Source organism: Anastrepha obliqua, chromosome 1 (assembly GCF_027943255.1).
Source record: "Anastrepha obliqua isolate idAnaObli1 chromosome 1, idAnaObli1_1.0, whole genome shotgun sequence".
Taxonomy (NCBI): Eukaryota; Metazoa; Arthropoda; class Insecta; order Diptera; family Tephritidae; genus Anastrepha; species Anastrepha obliqua.
Window position 1 is genome coordinate 117,819,577 of NC_072892.1, and position 20,047 is coordinate 117,839,623.

The window sequence follows — 20,047 nt, forward strand, 5'->3', positions numbered from 1 at the left end:
TTTGTGTATTTTATTGGAGCAGCATAAACATTCCCAATACGTACGAGAAATGTTGCTGGAGTGATATAAGTCCGGGTCGTTCCGATAACGTAGAACCGACTGTCGTGGGAACGGTTGTTATTGTAACAGCATTTATTTGTGCATGCTTTTATATGGTTAGGGTCAATACTACCTGGACGACTAGGAAGTATTGGATTGTAACGGGAAGACTTTATTCTCTTAAACCAAATTTGTTTTCCGCATTTTTTGAATGGTGTACGGGGTAACCAAAATACTAAACATGTGTATGATTGCATAAGTTATAGTCACATAGATACACGCGTGTGCATACCAATTACATTGCGAATACATTTTCTTTATTTTTTAAAGTACTACAATTTCAATAATGTTCAAGTTCTACAAAAATTTAACAATCACAACGTTACCATTTAAATGCAAGACCATTTTAAACTTAATTTGTATATAAGGATACCTTTTTACATATTTAAAGCTCTTTAAGAATCTGCGACGACGTTATTAACCATTTTACCCAAGCATTGTATTTCGGTCTCAATGACATCACCCACTTTTAAATATTCTGGTGGATTTCGATACATGCCGACACCTTTCGGTGTGCCTGTTAAAATTAGATCGCCAGGCTTCAGGGTGATACTTTGTGATAATCTGTGTATGACGTCGTCAATTTTGTAAATCATATCACCAGTGAAGTTGTTCTGTTTTTCGACTCCGTTGATAAGAGTGCGCATCTTTAGATCATAAACATCCTTAATAAGACTTTTATGCACAATTGCTGGCCCCAAAGGAAGAAAGGAATCCATTGATTTGCCGATCAAAAATTGGCCTCCGTTACGCGACTTTTGCCAATCTCTAGCAGATATATCCTGAGCTATGGTGTAGCCAAATACATAGTCCATAGCTTTTTCTTTCGGCACTTTTTTTGCTTCTTTTCCAATAACGACTCCTAGCTCTACTTCCCAATCAATTTTCTAAAAAAAAGAGAAAACATTTTATGAAGAAGTTTACGTGCATACAGATATGTACATATGTATGTAATTCAATCACGGTGCATTATGTCCAACAGAAAATATGAGAATTAGTTGAATGTGACTTTATGAAGTAGGTACATTGTAAGTATTTTTTTTTGTTTTTATTAACATAACTTCTTTTACATATTCTAATATAAAATTTATCTGAAAGATCGTATAATTAAATAAATACATACATACATATCGCATGCATAATTGCAAATGTGAAACCTGCTTCTGATAAGAGTTTTATCAATTGTTGCCTTATCGCTTACGGGTATATGTTTAAATACGTCATCCATAATATATTTGTATATACATATATATACTCACCGTAGTAATTTTATGCGCGATCACATCTCCAGTAGGTCCTGTAATTGCTGTGTTAAACTTGCTGAAAAACATGGGCTCCGATGGAGCGGGCTTATTTTGCTCTGCGCAGTGATCTTTGTAATTCAATCCGATGCATATTATCTTCTCAGGATTCGACAATGGCGGTAGAATAATGTGTGAATCTGTCATTTCCTCACTCTGAAGACCACTTAATTTGCGTTGAATCTCTTCTAATGAAATGTTCTGGGAAATGAATGAAACCATGTCATTCGAAATGCAAGCTCCACCAGATAATTCAACTAGCTTGGTACCATCTTCAGACACTACACCGAGTCGTCTACGATTATCATTTTTACGCAAAAACTGTACAAAACGCATTTTTGGAGTAGAACTTCGGCTAGAAGATTAAGATTAAACAAAATAGTGAAATCAAACAACGGACAGTACGTGTTAGTATCGAGAACAAATGATTTGCTACGTAGCGAGAACACACTTATATAGTCCAAAACCCGCTCTCCAGCTCACCTCGAGCATATAAAACGAACGGAGTGAAGTGGAGAACTGCCACTAAAATTCAAATTTGCACAATTTCTACGCAAAAGTAATCCGATTTTTAAAGCCATCTGAAAATATGATTTTCTACTTAATTCAGAAATCAGGCCTTGCAATTTTTAAACCATGAATTTAATTGCAAATTTTGAGATAAATTTAGTTCCTCAACTGTTTTGTTAATAAAAAAGGTCAATTATGTCATTTGATGGGAAGTGGGAAAAACGATAATAACTGAATGAAAATTAGCAGAGAATGTTGATTATATTTGAGAAGATCTAGGGACGAAAGCGAATGTGAATTGTCAAAAATCATATAAATTGACGGAAATTATTCACCGCACTCAACCCTAGGGGGGGGGGGGCGAACTCATAGACCGCGTTCACACAGGCCTTGAAGGGACTTTTAGCTTGTGAAAGAAGGGAAGACGAGGAAAGGAGAGTAGCTTGGAGTTTTCATTCTTCTCAATGTGGTTGTCGACTGTAGACTAAAAACTAAAGTAAGTGCAAGCAAAGTAGGTGCTCTGTGCGAACAACACGGACAACAATCAAGGCGAATCGAGTAATTTAGATGACGCCATTAAAAGCAATTACTTTATTTTTATTCGATTTTGACAAGTCCGACATACATTTTCTTACCACAGCATCATCCACATAAAACATGTAATTTCCCTTCCGTTTGTTTGTTTTGTACTATAAGGTGCCTGACTTCACAGTTGTCAATATTGCAAAAAAATAAAGTGATAATTTTCGAAAGACGCCACCTTCTGCATTCAATCCGGACAAATTTTTCTCAGCAAAAATCAGAAAAAAAGAGTTGTTTAGTATATGACTGCATTTTTGTTAACATAATTGCAGAATACAAAAAAATATTTGAAATTTACATATATGTATATAAGAATGGGAGAATTAGATTTAAGTTAGTATATTTTTGTTCGAATTATTTTGTTAATTGAAGATATTTAAAAAAGATAAAATTACGTAAAAAATTTTTACATGCAACCGTAATAATTAGCTGTCATTGAAACCTTCAAGTTTTTGCAAATTAAGCGTTCACGTAAAAAATCACAAGCAGTTCTTTTAGGAGAAGAACACTTCAAAATTCTTAGGAATTTCGTAGCTGAATAATTTAAACGTCGTGGTTATACTGCCGGACGTTTGTTCGTTGAACATATAAATGTGTGTGCTCTTTTTGGTGTAAGGTGCTCACGGTAGGTGCTAAATGACAGGGTTAACTGTAACGTCAGAGATTTGACAGAGAGAGACGATTGAAATAGAAACAAAATGTGTTAACAAGGCTAATTCTGTTTTCCTCTTTGTTTATTTTCTGTACAGACGTCAGAGAACGTAAATTGAGCCTTCTTTATCAATTTACGTTCTTTGCAGACGTCACAGTTCTGGGAGGACATAATCTTGTTTGCATTCTATTATTCTTCTTATCATTATTGTCTGGCAGCACTGGACGTTTGTTTTACTATCAGCTGTCAAGTGGTGTATTTCCTTTGGAAGGGCCAAATCGATTTACTGATCGTTTGATTTTTTAATATTGAGGCTGAGCGGAATTCCCGAATTTTACAAGGTTTTCGGAACTAGTGACGGTTACAAACAAAAACATGGCTATGCTGACAAGAATCTTTGGGCGCACTTTGATGCAGGTGGGTCTTCTTTAGCCCATTTAAGAACTCTGCTATTCGCAAATTCTTACATAAACACTCGTAATGCGAAATTTTTGCATTCAATTTGAGGTTATAATCCTTAAGGAGATAATACTGCAAACAGATTTATTGTTGTCGCACTTTATAAAATAAATTGAAAAAAATATTGCTTTTTCAGGCTACTGCCGCTCGCTCCATACACACTACTTCAGCGGTCAATCAGGTAATTAAGCCATTTTGTGTATTCGCTAAAATGTTTGGTTTCAATTGGATATCTTTCAGGATTCAGGCGCTCTTGGAGGAAACCGTGTGACATGCACTCTCATTCCAGGCGACGGTGTTGGACCCGAGTTGGTATATGCGCTGCAGGAAGTGTTCAAGGTTTTGAAGCAATAACATATTTTTATGTACATGTATTTTAATTCAACAAATTTACTTGACTACTTTATTTAGGCCACAAACGCACCAGTAGACTTTGAAAACTATTTTTTGTCTGAGGTCAACCCGATTTTGAGTGCCAAATTGGAAGATGTAGTTGCTTCAATTCAGAAGAATAAAGTTTGTATAAAGGTGGGGACATGATTGAAATTTTGTTGATATTAAAAATATTAACAACTCCTGTCTGATTTCAGGGAATTTTGGCCACGCCTGATTATAGCGTTGCTGGAGAACTTGAAACGCTAAATATGAAATTGCGTAGACATCTCGATTTGTATGCGAACGTCGTGCACGTTCGTAGTTTGCCCAATGTGAAAACTCGCCATAAGAACATCGACACGGTTATCATCCGTGAGCAAACTGAAGGCGAATATTCGGCACTCGAGCATGAGTCTGTGACAGGTATCGTGGAATGCTTGAAAATCATTACATCCAAAAAGTCGATGCGTATCGCCAAGTTTGCTTTCGACTATGCTACCAAAAACAACCGCAAGAAGGTTACCGCTGTACACAAGGCCAACATCATGAAGTTAGGAGATGGTCTATTCCTTAAATCGTGCGAGCAAATGGCCAATCTTTATCCACGCATCCAGTTTGAAAAAATGATCGTAGACAATACTACTATGCAAATGGTTCAAAGGCCAAATCAGGTAAAGATATTAAGCTTTGGCGTGGTAAATTATATACGTGCACATATACGAGTATCTATGTAATTAATATGCTAATTTTCAAGTTCGACGTTATGGTCACTCCTAACTTGTACGGCAATATTCTTGACAATATTGGCTCTGGCTTGGTTGGTGGTGCCGGTGTGGTGGCTGGTGCATCATACTCAGCTGAAACTGTAGTCTTTGAACCCGTAAGAAACATTAAATTTAAGTTTAAAATTTAGTTTAATTTAAATATCGTTTATTCAAGGGTGCACGTCACACTTTCGCCGAAGCTGTTGGCAAAAATGTTGCAAACCCTACTGCTATGCTGCTCTGTGGTGCAAAAATGTTGCGCCACGTTAACTTGCCAACATACAGTGAAATGATAACTAACGCTGTCAACAAAGTTTTAAATGACGGCAAAGTACGAACCAAGGATTTGGGTGGCCAGTCAACTACTCAAGATTTCACACGAGCTGTCATATTCAACATCCACTAGATTTCGTCTCAACTGTCGGCAACCATTAAAACCAAGTAAAAAAGGTGAAATACGATCAGTCTCTAAAAATATACAACAACGGCTGTAAAAATAAATTGTCAACCCAAACGTTAATGTGTAGAATTGACTAACAACTATCATCGAGTCCTGATAAATTTTACGCACCTAATGTAGTTTTTATTTTTTTTATTATCCATTAAGTATTAATTTGGCCAATATGTACTTCACAAAATTTTATGTTAGACATTTTATGTAAAGCTGTGTTATCAAAATAACTATTATGGTGGAAGCCCACAACATATTCAGATATAAGTTTTGTATGAAAAGCACTGAAAACGTGCAAAGCGTTGAATTGTGGTCGGATTTTAAGCTTCTTCTGATAAACATGTACTAGTTCAAATTTTTAAGATCCCTTATATAACATATTCAGTTGTTGCACTTTAGCGCTTGGGATTTTTCCCTTCATATAATCTAAATTGTACTTTTCACACTGCATGCTACCCAAAATATCTTAACAACTAAATTCATAGCACAGTTCAATTAATTATGTTCGCCATGCCATATAAATGTGTATGTTTGTAGCGAACATCGCTTCTGTACTCTTAATTGACGAAAATATAAACTTTAATACAAAATAAAATCAATTCTACAAACACATAATTTTAAGAGATTTATTCAATACCCATTAAATAAGCCACGCTGATTAGCTGCTTACTTTAAAATTATTATTTGTTTCTCCTAAAGTGCCAAGGATGAGTAGATAAAGTTGTCATTGAGCGATAATGAATTGTAATTCAAAATTTTAGGTATATAATAATTGATCGAGAAAGTTTTGGTTGAAAGGGCAAAAAATATAAAAAAATAGTCGATACGTTTTTACGAGAGAAGCGATTATCTTGATTTCCTTCATACACGTCTGAGTGTTAATTTGCAGATAAGAAGACCGCGTCAATTATTCCGGATATTCTGGCGCGTTAAAATCACTTATAGGCGGAGTTCTGCCAAACATTCATTTAATAATACCCGGGCACACTTGAAAATGCTGATGCAAAGACTGCCAGCTTACAGACCACAATGCTGTATTACGCCATTGGCGGTGGCCGCGGAGCAAATGTGTTTCTTTCCTGAGCTTCGGCAACAATATTCCAAACTGCTTCAACGTTACCATTGCATGGTAACTAATAATAGACGTATATGGGCATTGGCGGAGCCAAAACATCAAACTGGAAAGTATCGGGCGCCTTGTTTTTGTCCAGAGATTGGAAATCGTAAAGTAGAAATTGTGCGTGAAGATACCCCATCACGCACGCGTACTGAGCAATTGTCTTTTCCGGCGGTGACGTAAGTACATATTTAAAACTTTAATTTCGAATGCACGCAATTAACCCGGACGTTACCTCATAGGCGCCTTATGGATCTAAAAGCGAGTGACTACTTCAAAGGTTTTAGCAATCAGCGTAAATCCATCGTCAATAGAATGCTACGCAAGAGTATGCTATCCTTGTATAGTCGCTTATCGAACAAGCAGTCACAACCAAAGAAGTTCGTACATCACCTCAGTGTGATCGTTTTTAAATACGCTTCCAATTTAAATATTATAGCAACAATTTTTTCACAGAGAGGAATCTAAAAAACTAACTGTAGCCGAAAACATAGAAAGGCAAGAACGCATGAAAAGGCTAGCAAAACCCAAGCCGGATAGGAGCAAACCAGAAGAGAAGAAGGATAGGTCGAAAAAAGAAAAGGGGAAACCAGTGAAACAACAAATACAAACGAAGGTACCTAATTTAGATACGTTGTTCTTGTTTTAGCAGCATAAGCATTCCCCATACATGTACGGTGAATGCTGCTGGAGTGACAGTCGTCGGCCGGATATAAATCTGGGTCGTACCGGTAACGTAGGATCGACTGACGTGGGAACATTATTGTGGTAGCTGCATAAGACGACCTCGATATATTTTTTTGGAAACTGCTGATAGTTTGGCCAGGTATACATGCTGTAAAGTCGACTTCCTTGGGAAACAATTAAGATATGTATTGGGGGACACTGTATCCGAATGGGTTGGTACGTCACTATCATTCGGAAGACGTATGTAGGTTCGAATGTCTGTGAACACCAAAATGAAAAAAATAGTTTTTTCTAATAGAGGCGCCACCCGGCAGGCAATGGCAAACCTCCGACTGCATTGCTGCCATGAGAAAACTCTTCATAAAAAATATATCTGCCGTTCGGAGTCGGCTTAAAACTGTAGGCCCCTCCATTTGAGAAACAACATCAAGATGCACGTCACAAATAGGAGGAGGAGCTCGGCCAAATTCCCAAAAAGGGTGTAAGCGCGAATTCTATATATACATATATATAAGGCCCCAATGCCATTCCCAAGTCATCGAGCAAACTGCGGACGAAAAATTGTTTGCGTAGATTTTATGCTATTACAAAAGCAACAACAATAGGTCTGTTCATGGAGCAAATAATTTGTAACAATTGTTCCAAATTATCACGTTTTGGTGTTAACGTGCCCAAAAAACTTGCAAAGTAGGGGGAAGTGAGAGAGCAAAATGACATTTCATATTGAGGGGAAGTTGCAGGTTTTTACTGGATACATTTTTACTTGTAAGAATTTGCAAATAAGAAAAATAGCTGATCGCAAAATAAAAATAAACAGGAATTGAAATTTGCGAATTGCAATGGCTAATGGAATATTCTGATAGCGATGATGAAATGGAACAAATTATTGTGGACAAAATGCAATCATGTGATTGCAAAGCATTACTTTGCATTTTATTTGCATAATTTTTTTTTTTATTTAATTGAGGTAGCGTAAGTGAACAAATTTTTAATTTTTGTGTTTTTTCTGCCAACAATTTAATCAGCTGTTTTGTTACTGGTTTTGCGTTCATGTACATTTTTTGATATTTTTCTTTGTGAGAGAGAATTCTCGGAAATTAAGTTACTAGCAAGCTACTGGATAACTTTTGCACGAACAGACCTAGCCTAATCTGATACTCGTATATTATTTTATAAAATTTGATATTTTTTAACGTCTTGAACGATTTCAAACGTATAGGGGTTTGGATTTATGGGAAAGGATAAGGGATCACCTTCGCGGCGTTATAAAAAATTGGCTACGCCAAAGCAATACGAATACGATGAACCCAAAGAATGGACACTCACAAACAATCTGAAATTTTACACACCTTCGGAGAGGATTTTAAACATTTCAAAGCCGCGTATTTATGAAGCCTTTGACGCGGAAGGGGCATTTCGAGTTAAGGAAAGTGCGCTTAGCTACCAAGGTTAGTAAATATTTAGAAAGAAAATATTCTATAAAAAAAATAATTCTAATAAAATGAGGTGAGCCTAAACCAAAGTAAAATAAAACAGATTATGGAAGTAACGTATTAGAATAATTAATTAAAATAAAATAAAGCAGAAGGAAACATGAAAAATTGTTAATGACTGTCTCCATTTGTCATTTCTAGCCTCTGAACGCATTAAAGAACTGGCTTTGCCACCAATTTATCATCAATATAAGGCAGAAGTTAAGGAGGATCCATTTAAGATAAATCCAAATGCACTTAAAGCAAAAACATCACAAAGAATAATTGAGTTAGCGGAGCCAAAGGAGTTCTTTGACAAACACACCCGTCCTAATGCCTACCGGGTATCACCAAGAGCGCTCCGAGCTAGAATGACGCCCCGCCTGAGGGAATTGGCTAAACCAAAAGAATACGCAGTTGGCTTTTATCGGAGTTAATTTGTTTTTAAATGAAAGTGTGAATCTATGTTTGCCAAGTGTTTGAGATAAATTTTAAGTTTACACTTTTATTAAATAAAAACAGTTAAATGCGAGCTCATATTCCAAATAGTGCATCTTGGCCGAAGGTCACTACATTTATCTCATCGAATAATTGCGATTTGAAATGCAGTGACCGATTGCCAAATGTAAGTATGGAATTTGACCGCCGTATAAAACAAATTAGGACACTGTTGCAAAATATCTTCTTCTTCTTGATTGAGGTGATAACCGCTTTAAGCGATTTTGGCCGAGTTTAACAAAGCGCGCCAGTCGTTTCTTTCCCCAGATAACCGGCGCCAGTTGAACACACGCCAAGTGAAGCCAAGTCCTTCTCCACCTGATCTTTTCAACGCGAAGGAGGTCTTCCTCTTCCTCTGCTACCACCAGCTAGTACCGCATCGAATACTTTCAGAGCCGGAGCGTTTGTTTCCATTCGCACGACATGACCCATCCAACGAAGCCGCTGGATCTCTATTCATAAAACTCATTGTTACATCGCCTACGATACTCGCCGTCGTAGCTACCGGTCGTCTTCGCCTAGCTCATCTAAAGCCAGAGAAAATTGCTGTTTCGACGGATTGGGTCCAGAAAGAAAGAGGTGTTAGATGAGTAGGTTTGATGGGGTATGTGAAAAGGTGGTTAGTGTCGTGCGGTGTGCCTTCATATGCTGAGCATATGTTTAGTATGTCGGGGTCGATTCTGGATAGGTAGTAGTTTAACCTGCTACAGTATCTATAACATAATTGTGCCAAGGTTACGCGGGATTCTCGGTGAAGTTGGAGCTTTTCATCTGCAATGGGTGGTGGTTGGACTCCGATGACGGCATTCGGGGGTCGGGAGCTTAAGAAGGCGGTAGCAGTCTCCCGATGAATGTCGTTAATTGTCTGTCTGTACACTTCCGATCCAGTAATTGTCGGTTTGTTTCGTCCTGGATCTCGTCCGAGTAGTTACAGAGGTGCCTCCTGACATGTCTGGGAGGTGGCTCCTGCTCAAACAGGTGTCTGCATGGGCCGGACCTGCGGTAACACCCTAACAGGAACTGCTTGCTGAGCAGTTTATTATGCTCCTTCACAGGAAGCATATGGGCCTCGTTATGTATATGTTGTTTTGGGGCATAGTAGACATCCTTTCGCAGTCTTAATGGCAGTGTTTTGACAAGTCTGTAGCTTCGTCCACTGCGAATCACTGGTTCCAGGCCACCAGACAGATGCAGCATAGTTTAAACGCGGGTTGTTGTATAGGTAGCCCTGCCTGTGTAGGCATATCATCGGTCGTCTTCGTCTAGCTCATCTAGGGGTAGGCCCAGGAAACATGCTGTTTCGACAGGTTGGGTCCAGAGGGAGAGGGGGGTTAGATGAGTCGGTTTGAGTTTAAACGCGGGTCTTTCGGGTTAGCTGAAGTTCTTCATCTGCAATATGTGGTGGTTGGACTTTGATGACGGCTTTCAGAGGTGGGAGTTTAGGAAGGTGGTAAGTGTCTCCCGATCAATGTCGTTTGGTGTCATTTAGGTAACACACAAAATTTTGGGGTTGTTTACTGTCGGTATTGGTGTGTCGTAGACTTTGACCTTTAGCTGTAGTTTGATCTCATTCGACTAGGTGGTAAGAAGGATCGCCATGGATTTACTGCTGGCTTGTTATGTTGTTGTTGTTGTTGTAGCAGGAAAAACATTCCCCATACATGTACGGGAAGTGCTGCTGGAGTGACAGTCCTTGGCCGGATATATAGTAAATCCGGGTCGTTCCGGTAACGTAGAACCGACTGTCGGGGGAACGCGACATGTTATCGTTAATGCTGGTTCCCTGCGTTTTTAAGGTCCAACCAGATGAAACTCATTTCACTTGAATAACTTTTCACTTGTTTCCTTTCGTTTGATAATCCATATTTTTAAATTTTGTTTTCAAATTGAAATTGTTGTATGTGTACATAAATACTGAAATTCAAAACAAAATTATTGGTGCACATAAAAATTAATATAAAAAAAACATAAAAATGAATAATGCTGCAAGAAGTTCAAAATGCTGTCCAAAATTTGATAACCTGCCGAAAAATATGAGCTGTTTCCTGCCTGACATAAGCAAAAGTTGGCAACGGTTGATGGAACGCCATAAATATATATTTACGAAACGTAAGCGATTACTGAAAATAGCTCAGGGAACTAGACCCATCAGAAGGAAATTCGTACCTCAATGCCCATGTAAATATAAAAAACCAATTGAATTTGTGCGTGAAACTCCAATGCGAACGCGCACCGAACAACTCGCCCTACCAGCGGTTCGGTAAGTGATAAAATATCTATAATAACTTATTATATTTTGAATGCATACTAAAAAATAGTTCTATGAGCGCTTTTACAGAAAGTTACTTCTGTTCAAAAACAGAATAAAGGAGTTATTTGAACCTTTACGAGTAGTGGGTATAAATCGCTTGATACGCCTCAGCTTATTCTCAGTTTATAGCCGTTTGAATAATATACAACCGCCGGAGAAACAGTATGATTTATAAATAAATGCTCTTAAGACCAAACTGAATAAAAATTATTATAGAATTCCAATACACAAATGGGATGATGCTGAGTGGAAAAAACATACGAAATATCTTAAGAAATTGGCGAAACCTAAAAAAGAACCTAAACAACCGAAATTGGTAAAATGCATTTAATTTGTTTTTAAAATATTTTATTATGTACGTATTTCCTTTCAAAGCCAGTCAAAAAGATGAAACTTCAGAATATGAAAAGATTTCATACGCTGGCTTTTCCGAAAACGCATGAAGAACCAACGAAGGGGCCCTGGACGCTTACACCGGGAATGAAGTCGTATGAGCCATCGGAACGCATAAGGAAAATATCACAACCGAGAATGTATGACGAGTCAGCGCTTATTCAAAACTTTCCCATACCGGTTAGTCCTGCTGCTTTAGCGTACAAAGGTAGATATAATTTACTTTTTAATTGTAAATTTTAAATCAAATATAAATAAAAAAAATGAATTTTAGCTACGACCCGTACAAAGGAGTTGGCCACAGCGCGCGTGAAAGGTGTCGGAGAATCAGATCTGAAGGAGAATCCATTTTCTATATCGCCAAATGCGCTTAAAGCACGCACCACCAATCGCATTAAAGAGTTAGCAGAACCAAAGGAATATGAGAATGCTCATATACGTGAAAATCCCTGCGCAATCTCCCCGGCTGCACTGAAAGCTAAAGCATCACCGAGAATTATTGAACTTGCGCAACCAAAGGGGAAAAGTTAAAATATTGTCCAGTTTCTTATAAAATTATTTGGAAATGTAAATCTGTTGTGACACGCATGTGAAGTGTTGAAATATAAATGCAAAGAAAGATTTTTATATGGTGTCTTTTTTGTAAAGTTAATGGAATAACAGAAACTAATATACATATGGTATGTATACATAAATGCAAAAGACAAACATAATTTAGTATCCATATTTCGCATTCAATTCTGTGTAACCATCACCACTTTGGTTAGATGGTGGTACCCACTTGGCATACTTCTCACTGGACTCGTGTTCCTCGAGTTCGTTCATATCCGCATCTTGTCGTTTTTGGCGTTGTCGTTGACGCTGTCTACGTTTTTTTCTTGCAGACTCCATTTCAGTATCTCCATTGATAGACGTGCATTCTGTTGGCAGCTTTGTATCTTGGGGTTCTTCTAACATATCTTGCACATTGCTCTCTAAGATTTCTTGCGGCACTACAGCTGGGCCATATATCTTTTTTGTACTGTTCGGTGAATTAGAAGTTGCTTCTAATGGTTCTTCATTCGTAGTTTCTGACTTAATTTGATCTTCCGCTACAGAAATAGGAGACTCTTGCGCAACATTACTTTTAGTAACTTTTGCATGATGTAAGGTGATTTCGTCCTCTTCTTCTAATTCTTCTTCATCGGAGGCTAAATTTGTGTGTTTTTCGATTTCCGCAATTTTATCGGTTTTAACAATCTTTGCTATTTTAAATTTGCTAAACTGATTACGCTTTCCAATTATTGGCAGCTGTCTCTTCGTATTGGGGCTTATCTTTGCTGATGCAATTGACTCAAATTTGAAATCGATCGGTTTAGCGATCTTTATCAATCGTTGAACCTTTTGTTTTTCCGCATTTAGTCGTTGTTGTTCCAACTACGAGAAATCGGAAAAATTATATATTGTATAAAATATTTCAAAAACATAATAGGACGAATGAGACAATATACCCTTAATTTGCGGATTTCCGTCTTATCCAGTTGAGTAGCATCTGCTAGGTTTTCCATAAAGTGGTCTAAATCGTCACTATTATTCGATTCAAAAGCCTTAAGACGGCGTTGTGTGTCTTGATATCGTAATATATCGTCTTCTATTTCTTTCAGTTGTCCAACGATTTCAGAATCTTTTTTTAGCTGAAAAGGTAAATGAAAAAAAAAAACATACATGATGACGGTAAGATGTAATCAGATATGGATGAAGTAGAGGTAGATACATTTATGGTTACATTAATTCTTACCAAATCTTCGTATGTTAGAGCACAATTGGTTGAAGGATTTGACTTTCGTTGTTTTTTTCGTTCAACGTCGCCCGTTCGGTCAAGAAAGTCGTCTTCTTCAGAATCGGATTGAGATTTTACTTTCCGTCTCAAAGGCTCTGCAAATTGCAAAAAATAGAGTATTCAATTTTGCTAAAATTGCAAATATATTTTTTTACAATTAAAACAACCGTAAGCTTTTTAACATGTTTACCTTGATTTGCTTGGCGTAAAACGCCGTGCCGATCGAGGATTCGACACGCTTCCAGTGCGCATTGCACAACACATTCTTTTTTTCGCCCTTTGTGCACAACTTCAGCTACTATAGGTCGGCCAAATGCATCGCTTAATGGCAATTCTACTCGGCACACAAACGATCCAGCAGACATTTCGTCGCACTTGTACTCTAATTCCATACCTTCACGTTCAAAATAACCTCGTAATGTTTTTTTAGGATCATCGAGAAATAGTTCTTCATTGTTTGTGCTCGCAAATGGATTGTGGGTTAAATCAGTTTCCTCATCTGCATCCTCTCCCATACCCCAGTTAATCCCCTCATTGCGCTCGCGTTCTTCGGCTTCTGCCGCTTTGCGAATTGCTTCAGCTTCAGCTGCAATTAGTTTTTCCTTATGTTGTTCACGCAACTCAGTCACTGTTAAATCTGACTCAGGCTCCGCATCTTCCTCTGGACCTTGAAGAATATAGGAACGGGTGCTAGCGCCCAAACGCAACATATGACCAACACGTATTCGTATGAAGACGTGAGGTGGTATACGTTGTTTGTTCAAAAATGTTCCATGGGTGCTATTTAAGTCGTATATATACCAACCCTCTGGCGGTTCATCTTTAAGCTTATTAGAAACATTTTCACCACCGGATTGTGTACTATTTTTTGGCCTATATTGCAAAATTGCATGAAAGCGAGAAATTGTTGGGTGTGCTAGTTCGAGATCATTTGCAGGAGGAGGTAGCCGGCCGAACTTCCAAAAAGCTTTTGCTTGTAAATTCTTTATTTCATCTATGATTTGGCCTGATTTTAATATCTCAAATTTGTAGTTGATGGATGTTGGAGGTGGCTGTGACCATGGCGGTACTTTATAAGGACAGGCTGGCTTTGCTGTGCAGTCGTTGTCAGTTGTTGAAGTTGTATCCTTTTTTGATTGTTGTTTGTCTTCTTCTTTAGGTTCATTTGTTATGGGATCAGAATCTTTGTTTGTTTTGCTCGTTGCTGTGGTGGGCAACAGCGGAATTTTAAATTCGTCCATAATTCTTCTTTTCAAGGATACTTAGAAGAAGTATTTTATGTCTTTGGAATGACCACAACACACTAAGATCCCTCTTTTTACGCAGAAAATGTTTGGAAATGCAGAAGTTGTAATGTTTTGTAAACGTCTGATGAATGAAAAGCAAAGCAAATGAAAAAATCCAAGGCGAATCCATATGAGGTGACTTTGCTAGAGCATCACTAACATTTACCTGTGTTCGGTTTCATTGAATTGTCGAAATTTCAATGATAATGTAAACAAAGAAATATGACACCAATACAGAAATAAAGCATTTAAACAAGCAAATCGCAAGAAAAAACTAATCAACTACTATTACAAACTCACCTTGTGTGGATTCGCCTTGCAAAATTCATTGTAACAGCTGATCATAAGATTTTAGAAAGATGCTGCCAGATCAGAAGGAAAACATCAACAGTTTTTTTGTACTTATATAGGCTGGCTGCAATGCGGCCAAGTTGCGAAAATTTTGACATCATAAAAGTTGATTAGCCTGTTTTCTATTCAATATGAGCTTAAAAGCTCAAAGTGCTGACAAACATTTCAAAATTTATGTTGAGGATAAAACTGCATTTACATGAAAAGATTTTCATAGTAAATCAACATCAATATATTGTACTACATTTGGTTAGATATCTACCTCAGTTTTTATTTATTTGGTTTCAGAAAAGATTAACATTTTTAGGTATAAGTACCATTATGGTTGTAATATACATATTTCCCGAGGTTCCTAGCAGGAACAAACGGCCTTTTATTTCAAATCCCAAAAATAAAGGCAGATATTTTTTATTAGGATCACACCAGAAACACACCAGAAGGTTTGCCATTGCCTGCCGAGGGGCGACCGCTATTAAAACAAACTTTCTTCATTTTGGTGTTTCACGGAGATTCGAACTAACGTACTCCGAATATCGAAGGGTAGCCACGCACCAACTCATTCGATTACGGCGGCCGCCAATACATATACATACATATACTAAGCATAAGCCAGATTTGCACATATTTTAAGTGTTATTAGTTGCTTATGGGGAGTTTAGATACAGCGTGTTTTTTTTTAGAGGTTAGGTTTTCAAATTGGCACTACTTTTTTCGTAGCTGGTCTTTTTGACAGCTGCCACTTGATTTATGCTCAGTTTGGTTTGCCATTTCATAATGAATAGACTTACACCTGAACAACGTTTGCAAATCGTGCAAATTTATTACGAAAATAATGGTTCGGTTCGCGCGACGCATCGCGCGCTGCGTCCAATATTCGGTCGACATAATCGTCCATCAGAGTCACTAATTCGATTAACCATGGATCGGTTTCGCACCACGTTTGCTCTAGTGGATAATACGCATCCTCAGAGACGTCGTACAGTGCGCACCGAAGACGCTATTGCTGCTGTGGAGCAGAGTATCGAAGAAGACCCGAATGAGTCCATCCGCCATCGCGCGCAGCCATTGGAGATGTGCCCATCCACTTTATGGAAGATTTTGCGGAAGGATCTTGGTTTGCGGGCTTACAAAATCCAACTCGTGCAAGAATTGAAGCCGAACGACCATCAAGCGCGTCGCACGTTCGGTGAATGGTCCCAAAACGAGATGGCCACCGATCCCGATTTTCACAAGAAAATTTTGTTCAGCGATGAAGCTCACTTTTGGTTGAATGGGTATGTCAATAAGCAAAATTGTCGCATTTGGAGTGAACATAATCCACAAGCCATTGCTGAGACGCCGTTACATCCTCAAAAAGTCACTGTTTGGTGTGCTCTATGGGCAGAGGGAATCATTGGTCCATATTTCTTTAAAAATGAAGCCGGCCATAATGTTACAGCCAATGGAGAGCGCTATAGAGCCATGATTAATGACTTTTTCGGACGACCTTTGGTTCCAACAAGACGGCGCTACATGCCATACAGTCAACGCAACAATCGATTTATTGAAGGAAACTTTTGGTGAGCGCATTATCTCGCGCCGTGGACCTGTGGCGTGGCCTCCAAGATCGTGCGATATAACACCGCTGGACTATTTCTTGTGGGGCTATGTGCAGTCGCTTGTCTACGCAGATAAGCCCGAGACGATTGACGTCTTGGAAGAGAATATTTGGCGCGTTATTGCTGACATACGGCCCCAATTGCTGCAAAAAGTGGTCGAAAATTGGGCCTCTCGGCTGGAATTTATTCGAGCCAGCCGCGGCGGCCACTTGCCCGAAATCATTTTTAAAACATAATGGCAAACCCTTATCTTTATAATAAAGCTAAATTCTTGGCCATAACAATAAATTTTATACGTTTTATTTCATCTTGAAAACCTAACCTCTAAAAAAACCACCCTTTACTTTCATAAAAGCTGCTTTGGATTCACCAACCACCTAGCGAATAAATGAGAAAAATTCCTTTGAATCCAACGTTCCTTATAATTTGGCAAACTTTTAAAATCATTCCGCCTGAAAGTATGCAAAATTGTTTGAATCAGTGGTCCTGCTGCTCATTACACGTCGCTCAAACAGTTGTGTAAGTTATGTTAAGCCGAGCAGATATACACAAAGTCGCCAGATCATCGAAAAATTATGGTTGCGAGCAAAGAAGTACTGAATCGAAAGCGAATTTGACACAATCTGCTTATGGGCTGACGTAACAACAGACGTGTTTACAAAAAAAAACTGATCAACAAAATCTTCGCTCATGTTACTTCGTTGCTGTCTGAGCAAAGGCTTATTGGACGAGTGTGTGAGAACGTGTGAAAAGAGCGGGTAGAAATCGGGAGCCTGAGCAGAATTTTTATGTTCACCATAGCTAATGACAAAACCTGCTAGATGCTTGATTTCTTCATCAGCTTCAAATAACAGAATAGATCTTCTTGACAGCTAAAACTCAAACAGCTGCAATTACTCTTAGGCTACTTCGGTGTCGAAAGACTTAATAAAGACCCTAGGTGATTCAAGCGTGATGCAGGTCTTTGACAACAACTATTGATTTTTTTTTTTTTTCTTCTAATAATTGGTACTGCAGACTTTAGCGAACTCAGTCATGGAACGATTCTTAGTTGAACAATGCATTAGGATGATCCAACTTTTTATGAAAATGGATACGTTGACAATTAAAAATCCATATGGTATTCCAGAAAAAACTATACACTCGCAGCGAGTCACTGTTGTGGTGGTGGTATTTGGGCTGGCAGAGCCCTTGGACTGTACTTCTTCGAAAATGACACCGGTAACGCTGTTCCGCTGAACGGTGAATGTTGACGTGGTATGATAACCAATTTTTTAGATGGCATGGACTTTGATATTACTATGTGGCTTCGACAGGACGGTGACACTTGCTATATAGAGCATGGAAGAACGGTTCTATTGCGAATGAAGTTCCCAAGGCGAATTATTTCACGAACCAACGAGGTCACATGGTTGACGAGATCTTGCGAATTGGTACCATTAGGCTTTTTTCTCTAGGACTACGTGAAAAGTCTTGTCTATGCCAATAAGCCCGAAAGGATTTCAGAGATGAGGAACGAAATCATACGGATTATAAATGATATGCAGCCCGAACTATGCCAAAAAATTAAGGGAAATTTTGATATACATACATAAATATTTGACGGATATTGTGTTTCATACATAAACACTGAGATGAAATAACGGGTGATCAGATTGGAGGTACTTTTTTGACTACTGTCAAACTAAATACATAATTTTTTTCAGTATTCATTGACATTTCATCAAGGAAAGACTTTTACAAATCGTAAAATTGTATTACGAGGCTCTGTGAAAAGTGTTCAGCGCGCGCTCAGGCCAACTTACGGTGTACATAACCGTCCTACCGAATGCACTATTCGGCCACTATCGGCAAAATTGAGAATAAATTTGCATTACTGGATGATACTCGACCGAGTAGACCACGCACAGCCTGAAATGAAGAGGATGTATTGCGGGTGCAAATGAGAATTTCGCCGAAGATTCGGAATAATCGATTCGGCGCCAATCTCAACAACTTGGCCACTCTCATGGCACTACTTGCCTCTATCGTGTGGCACCACTTGGGCGATTTTACGCAAAAATCTTCGTTTAAAAGCGCATAAAATACAGCTAGTCCAAGATTTGAAGTCGACTAATTTTCCAAAGCGTCATAGATTCAGTCAGTTGGCTCTTGAAAAACTCGCCGAAGATCCGTATTTCGGGACCCGAATTTTATTCGGCGATGAAGCTCATTTTTGGCTTAATGGCTACGTCAATAAGCAAAATTGCCGTATTTGGGCTGATGGTCTCGGGTTGCCATTCAAGAAGAGCCATTCTATTCATTGAAAACAACCAATGGGTTGGAGGAATCATCGGCCCATATTTTTTCAAAGACGAGGCTGGCGCCAAACTAACAGTGAATGGCGAACGCTATTGCACCTTGATAAACAATTTTTTGATGCCGGAAATTGAAGCCCGTGATCTCCATAACAATAAGACGGCGCCACTTGGCATACAGCTCGTGAAACAATGGATTTACTGCGGGGTCCGTCTTCGTTTCGGCGAGTAATTTATCTCTCGTTTCGGGCCAGTGGATTGGCCACAAAGATTGTGGAGGTATGTAAAGTCAACCATCTTCGATTGAGGCATTGGAAGCCAACATTATTAAACTTATTTACGAGATACCGACCGAAGTCGTCCCGCGATTCATTCAAAATTTGTATTTACGGATGGTCGAATTACGGCGTCGTTGCATTCTATATTTAAAAGGAACTATCTTTAAAAAATAAATTTTATTAATGGTTCTACAAAAAAATAACAAATATTGCAAAATTAATTTGAATTTTCGTTGTTTTATTTCAATATAAAATCCAATACCTCCAAACTGATCACCCTTTATTTAAAGTTCACAATATTTTTTACAAATAAAAAAAAAATGTTTAAACAAATAAATAAAGAATATACGGCAATGGCCTTAAAAGTCGTCTGCTGGAATATCGGATAAACTCTTAGCGTTTCACGTAAATTCATTTACAATTAATTCTCTGCACTTTAAAGCACGAGTTTTCTACGAAACTAGATTTTCCCAACATTTCATCATTTTTCGAAGCAAATAGTTTGTAAAAATTGCCATAAATTATCACGTTTTGGTGTTCATGTACCCAAAAAACTTGCAAAGTAGGGGAAAGTGAGAGAGCAAAATGACATTTCATTTTGAGGGGAAGTTGCAAGTTTTTACCGGATACATTTTTACTTATAAGAATTTGAAAGTGAGAAAAATAGCTGATCGCAAAGTAAAAATAAACACGACTTTAAATTTGCAAATTGCAATGGCTAACGGAGTGTTCTTCATCTGACAGCGA

The 20,047-nt window shown here is 38.2% G+C and overlaps 5 protein-coding genes across 6 annotated transcripts; 3 read left to right on the forward strand and 2 right to left on the reverse strand.

Annotated features, from left to right (window-relative positions):
- Positions 1-334: 334 nt before the first annotated feature.
- Positions 335-2,110, reverse strand: LOC129235838 (fumarylacetoacetate hydrolase domain-containing protein 2). Of its 2 annotated transcripts, none has more exons than XM_054869885.1 (3): positions 1,884-2,110; positions 1,359-1,755; positions 335-986 (listed from the first exon to the last, which is right to left on the reverse strand). In XM_054869885.1, the coding sequence occupies exons 1-3, from the start codon at positions 1,979-1,981 to the stop codon at positions 495-497; spliced, it is 987 nt and encodes a 328-aa protein (XP_054725860.1). In that variant the 5' UTR covers positions 1,982-2,110; the 3' UTR covers positions 335-494. The 2 variants fall into 2 exon arrangements, with proteins under 2 accessions (XP_054725860.1, XP_054725861.1); XM_054869886.1 differs by having other exon boundaries at positions 1,852-1,998.
- Positions 2,111-3,379: 1,269 nt separating this feature from the next.
- LOC129235841 (isocitrate dehydrogenase [NAD] subunit beta, mitochondrial) lies at positions 3,380-5,808 on the forward strand. Its single transcript, XM_054869889.1, has 7 exons — positions 3,380-3,561; positions 3,740-3,784; positions 3,844-3,942; positions 4,015-4,131; positions 4,194-4,649; positions 4,733-4,858; positions 4,918-5,808. The coding sequence occupies exons 1-7, from the start codon at positions 3,520-3,522 to the stop codon at positions 5,146-5,148; spliced, it is 1,116 nt and encodes a 371-aa protein (XP_054725864.1). The 5' UTR covers positions 3,380-3,519; the 3' UTR covers positions 5,149-5,808.
- A 91-nt stretch (positions 5,809-5,899) lies between these two features.
- On the forward strand, positions 5,900-9,141 carry LOC129235842 (testicular haploid expressed gene protein-like). The gene is made up of 5 exons (XM_054869890.1): positions 5,900-6,489; positions 6,553-6,690; positions 6,767-6,926; positions 8,217-8,445; positions 8,632-9,141. Exons 1-5 carry the CDS (start codon positions 6,188-6,190, stop codon positions 8,904-8,906), a joined length of 1,104 nt encoding a protein of 367 aa, XP_054725865.1. The 5' UTR covers positions 5,900-6,187; the 3' UTR covers positions 8,907-9,141.
- A 1,721-nt stretch (positions 9,142-10,862) lies between these two features.
- LOC129235844 (testicular haploid expressed gene protein-like) lies at positions 10,863-12,298 on the forward strand. Its single transcript, XM_054869892.1, has 5 exons — positions 10,863-11,227; positions 11,306-11,440; positions 11,495-11,594; positions 11,654-11,879; positions 11,946-12,298. Exons 1-5 carry the CDS (start codon positions 10,941-10,943, stop codon positions 12,200-12,202), a joined length of 1,005 nt encoding a protein of 334 aa, XP_054725867.1. The 5' UTR covers positions 10,863-10,940; the 3' UTR covers positions 12,203-12,298.
- LOC129235843 (kanadaptin) lies at positions 12,291-15,032 on the reverse strand. The gene is made up of 5 exons (XM_054869891.1): positions 14,943-15,032; positions 13,681-14,858; positions 13,449-13,585; positions 13,162-13,344; positions 12,291-13,087 (listed from the first exon to the last, which is right to left on the reverse strand). Exons 2-5 carry the CDS (start codon positions 14,729-14,731, stop codon positions 12,386-12,388), a joined length of 2,073 nt encoding a protein of 690 aa, XP_054725866.1. The 5' UTR covers positions 14,732-14,858; positions 14,943-15,032; the 3' UTR covers positions 12,291-12,385.
- Positions 15,033-20,047: the final 5,015 nt, after the last annotated feature.